Below are 7,823 nucleotides of genomic sequence, written 5' to 3' on the forward strand. Positions count from 1 at the left end.
ACTTGCAATTTAGAAACCCACAAAACTAATACATGTTCTTGGATCTATTTGTCCATTATGGTATTGTAATTGTTTGACTTGTGTGAACATCTCATTTGAACCTTACGGGGGTGTTTGATAGCTAGTTTGGAAGTGAATTATGCAGGTAATACTACGTTTGGTAGCTAGTTAGAAGGTAAGTTATTCATGTATAAAATTTATGTTGTGTCTGACTTGCAATTTGGAAACTTGCATAACTAATACATGTTCTTGGATCTAGTTGTCCATTATAGTATTTTAATTGTTTGAGTTGTGCAAACATCTTATTTTAAACCTTAGCTATAGACTGAATATATATGGAGACACCTAAAGTTGAAATGATTTTTAACTTTGACACCTTATCTAAGACATGTTCCTGATGAACACAACCTACATTTAAGGATTAACTATACTCACTTTGTTTCATCTTACTTGGCCGTTCTACCAAAAATAGATGTTTCATTTGGCTTGTCAATCTTTAGCAAAGCAAGAGAGTTTATTTTTCCTCATACCATTCTTAGTATTAAATAACTGCATAAAGTAGTAATAATTAAGTAACTACATAAAGTTAGTCTAGTAAAATATATTTGTAATTGAAGCTTCTTAAGGGTGTGTCAGATCAACAGGAGCCTAGTAATGTGAAACGGGAGGAGTATTATGTCTCGGCATGTTCCTAACATATCTAAAAGTTTAAGTTGTTAGTGATTACATTTTTAATTACTTAATTATGTAATGCCTCAATATGTCTGTTACGTTTTGGCCTGATTCTTGGACTCAATTTATTGGAACGTGTTTTGATTTTTGGGCGGGAATAAGATTTGGACTCAAAGATAAGTTGCTTGCTCTGATAACATGTTAAATTGTGTGACCACCTCGATTAAAAGGTTCGGCTTTTAGACATATTTGTGGTAGTAGTTAGAGCGAGAGCACACTTTCAATTACTTATTATATCTCAACATTTCCCTTTATGTGTTGGCGACAATTTATTGGGACATGTTTGCATTTTGGGTGGTGATGAGATTTGAACTCAGAGACAATTTGCTTTCTCTCATACCACGTTAAATTGTGCAACTTCCTTGTCTAAAAGTTTAAGCTTTTAGAGATTATCTTATGGTTACTGCAATACTGCAATATTTGTAGTAGTAGTTAGAGAAAGCATACTCTTAATTACTGAATTTGTAGTATGTCACATTTGGCCTAATTCTCGGACCCAATTTGTCCAAATGTTTTTTCTTTTTGGGTGGTGATGAGATTTGAAATCAGGCTCAGTTGCGTGCTTTGATATCATGTTAAATTGTGCTACCACCTCGTGTAAAAGTTTTAAGTTATTAGAGATTATGTTATGGCTGGTGCACTTTTTGTGTTAGTATTAATTGATTTTCTTTTTGGTTTTAGGTGAAGCATATGCGTGCCAAGTACGGGGATTACTTTGGAATAACTGTTGCAGGTTATCCAGGTTGGTGGCTATTACTATCTCGGGCTTTGAGACTTTGAATTATTTATATAGACAAATATGGACCTTGATTTACTTATTCCACATTAATTTTTGACGCAGAAATGAGTTTTCTTTTTTTGTTGTTGTTTGTGTGCTGGTACTGAATACTAATTTGATTCTTTGTCAGAGGCACATCCTGATGTTATACCTGCTAATGGAATAGCTACAAAAGAGATTTATGAAAATGACCTTGCTTACCTCAAGAAAAAGGTAGCCTATTCCCAGCATTACGTTTTTCATATGATGAATGTAATATTTGTTGTATTAATATGGCATCAAAGGGGGTATTTAGATGCTTTTTGTTTCATTAGTGAGATTGTGGTACTTATGTTAACTTTTATTCTACAGGTTGATGCTGGAGCTGATCTTATTATAACTCAGCTCTTCTATGATACTGATATTTTCCTCAAATTTGTCAATGATTGCCGCCAAATTGGAATTAATTGCCCCATTGTTCCGGGTATCATGCCCATTAACAATTATAAGGGCTTCTTGCGCATGACTGGATTTTGCAAAACTAAGGTATCCTCGTATTTTGGAGTACAGACTTTACCTCTTTGTTTATTTGTATGATAGCTTGTGTGCCGTATTGCTTCAATCCTATTGGTAATAATGCATGGTAATCCCTAACATATTGATATGTTATATTACCCGAAGTTCAGTTAAGTACCATAAAGCCGGTGCCTTTTATCTTCTGTCTTAATGGTATGCTTTCTCAATCTTGTGTATGTTTGCTTAAACCTTCCTCAATCACAACATATTGTTCCATTTTCCATCAATGCATGCAGCCACCTTGTATCGTTTCCTTGTTGATTCAGAGGATTTGATTATGTGCACCACCTAAACATGCTAATTAGAAGCTGAACTCGGTTTGACTACATATGTTCTCTCGAAAAATTTTCATCTTGTTCTTTCTTATTTTCAGTTGTTCACATTTTGATTCCGTGCCTACAGGGTTGTGTACTCCTGCTTTCCTTACCCGTTATTATGTTTCACATTCAGTAATGATGTTGCTGATTAAGACACCAAGTTGTTCATGTTTGATGTTTAAAGGTTGATTACTCAGTTTTCTTTAACTCTGTTGTAGATTCCAGAAGAGATAATGGCTGCCTTAGAACCTATTAAGGACAACGAAGAGGCTGTCAAAGCTTATGGAATTCACCTTGGAACCGAAATGTGCAAAAAGATTCTAGCCAATGGCATTAAGCAATTGCATCTTTATACATTGAACATGGAGAAATCAGCATTGGCCATTTTGATGGTTTAATCTCTTACCTTTGAACTTTCTACTTCGAAATTTATGAAATAGTCATGATCTATAATATAGGGAAAACTGCAATTTACAATTGTGAGATGTCTTGGATATGCAGAATCTTGGATTAATCGAAGAGACCAAAATTTCTAGGCCTTTGCCTTGGAGACGTCCTGCAAATGTTTTCCGTGTAAAGGAGGACGTTCGTCCTATATTCTGGTATATAAATATGTGAATTAATGTTAGAGTACAACTTTTGTATTTTGATGATAATCTGATCTTTCATCGTCTATAATGGTAGGGCGAATCGTCCAAAGAGCTACATCTCAAGGACCATAGGTTGGGATGAATATCCACATGGTAGATGGAGCAATGCTCAAAATCCATCATATGGAGCACTTACCGACTATCAGGTAATTGCAACTTATTCTGTTCATATAACCTCTCCTGGGAAACAGCCTCTCTACCTCTTGAGGTAGAGGTAAGGTCTGTGTATACTGGTATGTTGTTGTCGTTTACGAATAAATATTTGAAGATTTGTTATTTGGACTTTTGGTACATTTGGTATCTCTAAATAGCTTCTTTTGGACGTCTACAGTTCATGCGTGCACGCTCAAGAGATAAGAAGCTTCAAGAGGAATGGGCTGTTGCTTTGAATAGCGTGGAAGATATCTATGAGGTATGATTTACAATACAGTTCATTCTCTTCAAAATCAAAGAATGGTGCCAAAGGGTTGGTACTTAAAGAATTTTCATATCAGAGATTTAAAGACTACTGTCTTGGAAAGCTGAGAAGCTGCCCGTGGTCTGAATTAGAAGGTCTTCAGCCAGAGACGAAGATCATAAACGAAAAGTTGGGTCATGTCAACACCAAAGGTTTCTTGACTATTAACAGCCAACCAGCAGTTAATGCTGAGAAGTCCGACTCTCCTTCCGTTGGTAAGTTTGGTTCCTAAGTCTTCCAGCTGACACAAGCACAATTGTTTTCTTGTTTTACTTCCAAATTAATGAACCTAGAATTTTTATTTGGATATAGATGTCTATAGTGTGTTCCGTAAGAACTTTTGCCAAAATGTCCTTTTTGAAGTTGAATTTTTTAATTGCTATGATGGGATAACCTCTTCGATAGCATTATACAAAACTGTACATATGTTGTTCCATTTCCTGCTTTAAATGTAATGTTTCTGCAGGACTCTTTCCGGCCCTCTGCCTTTCTCTACTTAAAAGCTACGGTTTTGTCTGCGGTAGGGGTCGAACCGTGACATCTGCTTAACCACACACGTCACGCATTTTGCTCTTACCACTAGACCAAAGCTGTGGGGGCCTATTTAGCATCTCTGCTCCTTTTCTGCTTGCCAAGATAATCGGGTTTATTAAGACCTTGTCCAATCCTTATGGCAACTTATCACCATAAAACCTTTTTGTTGCTTTCCACCATGAAATGGACCTATTAACTTCTACCGACTGGTCAAAGTTCACTTTACTCCAATAAATGAAATTTTTCGGGATCTTCTTGTTGATAAAACCTCCAACTTAATATAAACTAGGCGATACACCATCGAGAAAAAAAGAAACTAGTAAATACATTCTCGAAATGAGATACAACTATTGCTAAAGAAACAAGTATTGCACATGTATGCTGATTTCTTTATTACTACATGATGGGCTTCTCGACGAATAATCTCTTTTTTACTTTATTTTTCTGTTTCCGGTTATAGCAACCTTTTCATTGACCGGCTTCTCAACCTTTTTATGCAGGATGGGGTGGCCCTGGCGGATATGTTTATCAAAAGGCTTACTTGGAGTTCTTCTGCTCTCAGGAGAAGTTGAATGCGCTTGTTGAAAAATGCAAATCTTTCCCTTACCTAACTTACATGGCTGTAAACAAGGAAGGTAACTGGATCTCCAATGTCAACCAAACTGATGTCAATGCGGTGACATGGGGAGTTTTCCCAGCTAAGGAAATTATACAACCGACAGTCGTTGACCCTGCCAGCTTCATGGTATGGAAGGATGAGGCATTTGAGATCTGGTCAAGAGGATGGGCTCAATTATACCCAGAGGCTGATCCATCAAGAAAAGTTCTTCAACAAGTATGTATTTCGTTCCACACTTAACTTTCTTTGTGTCTCAATCGATTTTAACAATTTGTTCTTTTTTCATTAAGGCGTTTGGCCGTGTCAATTTTTATTTCAAACTTCAAATTCTCTATTTCAAGTTTCCATGCACAAAACTTCACAACTTTTTTTTCCAAGTGAAATTCATGTACAAACAAGGTAAGCCTAAATATGCTATTTCTAACTTCAATTCAGATACTCATTTTTATTTGGCATAATACTCAAATTTGAGTATGCATATCTAGCAAGTAAACACCCCAACCTTGAGTATGCACATCTAGACACCTCAACTCGTTTCTGTTGTCAGTTGAACACTCCCATCTTAGAAAGATTATCTAGACACTTCCAAAATTTTTGCATCACGTGAACGTCTGGTGTCCATTCGACACACTAGGGACGACTTGGAGTGTTTAGTTGCCAGTTGAGACCAAGTTGACGTTTCTAATGTGCACTCTCAATTTTGGAGTGCTTACTTGCCATCCGACACCAAGTTCGAATGTCTGTTTTGTGTATTCTTCAAATTTCATCAATATTCACAGCCAAAAAGTTGGGCTTGACTTCCACTTGTAAATAATGAAGTAATTTTATCCAAGTTGAAGTTTGGACATCAGTTTTTGCAAATACTGAACTTAGCATCTGAAGACTCAAACTATGTTGCTACCTCTTTTTAAAAATGTTGCCGCACTTGTATCAGATCCTGAAAGGTTAGGATGCGAGACACATCCATTGACATTTTTGATGAGCCTGAGCAACTTGTTTGAAGAGTATTTCAAGTGAAATAATGGTTTTCGCTCACAATACGTCAACTTTTTCTCACGAATGAACTTCACGTCGAAATACTCTTTTCTGACTTCACTTCACATACTCATCCTTCACAACTTCAACCAAATATTGTCCGAACGCTTAGTTTGAGTTATGCAGTTGCTCTTGTACTGACCGATAAATATGGCTCTTTTGGTTTTTCTTTACAGGTTCAGAACAGTTACTTCTTGGTCAGCCTTGTCGATAATGACTACATCAATGGTGATTTGTTTTCCATCTTCAAAGATATCTGAACTAAGCAACAAAACTCAGCTTCTCATCCTTTATAGTCCCCATTCAAACACAAGAATTTTTCTTGTTTTTTATTGGATGTTATCATTATTTTATAATTGTTGTTGTTTTATGGTCTTGTAATAGGAATAATTTAAAGGGATTTGTGCCCATTCAATTATTTGTAACTCTGCATATTTGATGTATGTTACCCGTCAAGGCTTCAATCATTGCAAATTTATAATGAAATATCCTTCCACACCTATTGTTCTAAGTGCAATTATTTATAGCGAGTTACATACACATTTGGTCAGTTGGTTAAAAATAATTATATTCGTTAGTCAAATGTACAAAAATATAAACTATTACCCTTCAAAAGTGCATATTTTATGTATATTCGTGTGGCTGGTCCTTCGGGATGGCTCAGTTGGTTTGAAGAGTGGTTCTCAACACGGATGGTCCGAGTTCGATCCCCCTCAATGCCTTGTTAGTCGAGCCTATCGCATAGGGCTTGCCTACATAGTGGGATTAACCCGGTGCATACAAAGTGCTCACCGAAGGGCAGAGGATGTGACAGAGGTTGTAGCGGCTACGAGTTATGTTGTCACCTATTATCAACTGCTATTAGTCACAACCACCATCTTGATCAACTACACTCGTTACAAATTTACATTTATCACTATCAACCGTCATTACAATTACAATCAATCCCCCACCAACACCATATATCGTCAATCACTACTACACACCACTATTAGTTAAGCTATCACCATCAACCATCACTACAAACCACTATTGCCACTTTCTACTTGCAACCACTATCATCACCAACCACAACCCTAGTCAACACTCACGACTACACCCGCTAATCATCACCACCATCAATCATCATACCTTTTTGCCATTGGAGCCTACGAATCACTCGTAATCCTAATAACTTCAATAAACTAAAGAATTTCATTATTTGAAAAATTTGTCCAATAATCCTAGCCCCACATTTGTCATCCATCTTAAATGGGAAACATCTGGATACGTATTCGCATGATCAATCAATGGATGGGAGAATTGCGTGAATAATGCTCTTAGTGGATGAATCCTTTCATTCGCGATGCACTGATAGGATGCGTACTCACCTGATCAATCGATGAACGGAGAATTGCGTGAATGATGAGACCGGCCTAACCTAAAGTCAAGGCTCTTCCCTCTGTAGTTGACGGTGAATCTTGATTGACTGACACTAGGCATCGATTCAAAAAAGAAGCAGCATGACATGAAATAGTGGTGGATAAATTTCTGATAGTGGACATTCCACCTGACTCTATGGAAAGAGGCTCAATGGCATGTAATAACACTTTTATATGGCTATAATATTAAGCCCACATCGGAAAACAGAGGGTAATTGGTCTCTTTATATGAACTTGGACAATCCTCCACTTTTGAGCTAGCTTTTGAGGTTGAGTTTAACGGTTGTCCCATCCAGAAGCTCAAGAAGCAATTAAAGGAATTGAAGGCAAATCCCCTGGATGTGACGGCATGAATTCCTACTTCTTTAAGAAGTCTTGGCAGGTAATTGGCGAAGATATTACTAAAGCAGTACTACATTTCTTTGACTCAGGAGAGAGGTTTACTTCTGTGACTTATTCCGAAAACAAAGAATCCTTCTACGGTTAAGGAATACAGACCAATATCATGTTGTACAATTCTCTATAAAATCATCTCCAGAATTACCACAAAGAGGATGCAGGATATCATGGATTGTATTGTGGACCCTAGTCAAGTTGCTTTTGTTCCTGGCAGGATGATAACTGAAAACATATTATTGATTCATGAAATGGTCAGAGAGTATGGAAGGAAAAATATCTCACCTAGATGTATGTTGAAGATTGATTTGCAAAAGGCCTACGATAGT

General features: G+C 36.9%; 1 protein-coding gene across 1 annotated transcript in view; it reads left to right on the forward strand.

Moving 5' to 3' along the window:
* LOC107850886 (methylenetetrahydrofolate reductase 2) overlaps positions 1–6,177 on the forward strand; it is a 10,279-nt gene extending 4,102 nt beyond the window's left edge. Inside the window, exons 2-11 of the mRNA XM_016695684.2 lie at positions 1,414–1,474; positions 1,641–1,723; positions 1,862–2,035; positions 2,601–2,774; positions 2,884–2,984; positions 3,067–3,178; positions 3,364–3,444; positions 3,527–3,704; positions 4,524–4,858; positions 5,854–6,177. Of these exons, the coding sequence (XP_016551170.1) occupies positions 1,414–1,474; positions 1,641–1,723; positions 1,862–2,035; positions 2,601–2,774; positions 2,884–2,984; positions 3,067–3,178; positions 3,364–3,444; positions 3,527–3,704; positions 4,524–4,858; positions 5,854–5,937 (1,383 nt within the window). The 3' untranslated portion in view covers positions 5,938–6,177. The remainder of the gene's footprint in view (positions 1–1,413; positions 1,475–1,640; positions 1,724–1,861; positions 2,036–2,600; positions 2,775–2,883; positions 2,985–3,066; positions 3,179–3,363; positions 3,445–3,526; positions 3,705–4,523; positions 4,859–5,853) is intronic.
* Positions 6,178–7,823: the final 1,646 nt, after the last annotated feature.

The sequence above is a fragment of the Capsicum annuum genome, chromosome 12, assembly GCF_002878395.1.
Source record: "Capsicum annuum cultivar UCD-10X-F1 chromosome 12, UCD10Xv1.1, whole genome shotgun sequence".
NCBI lineage: Eukaryota > Viridiplantae > Streptophyta > Magnoliopsida > Solanales > Solanaceae > Capsicum > Capsicum annuum.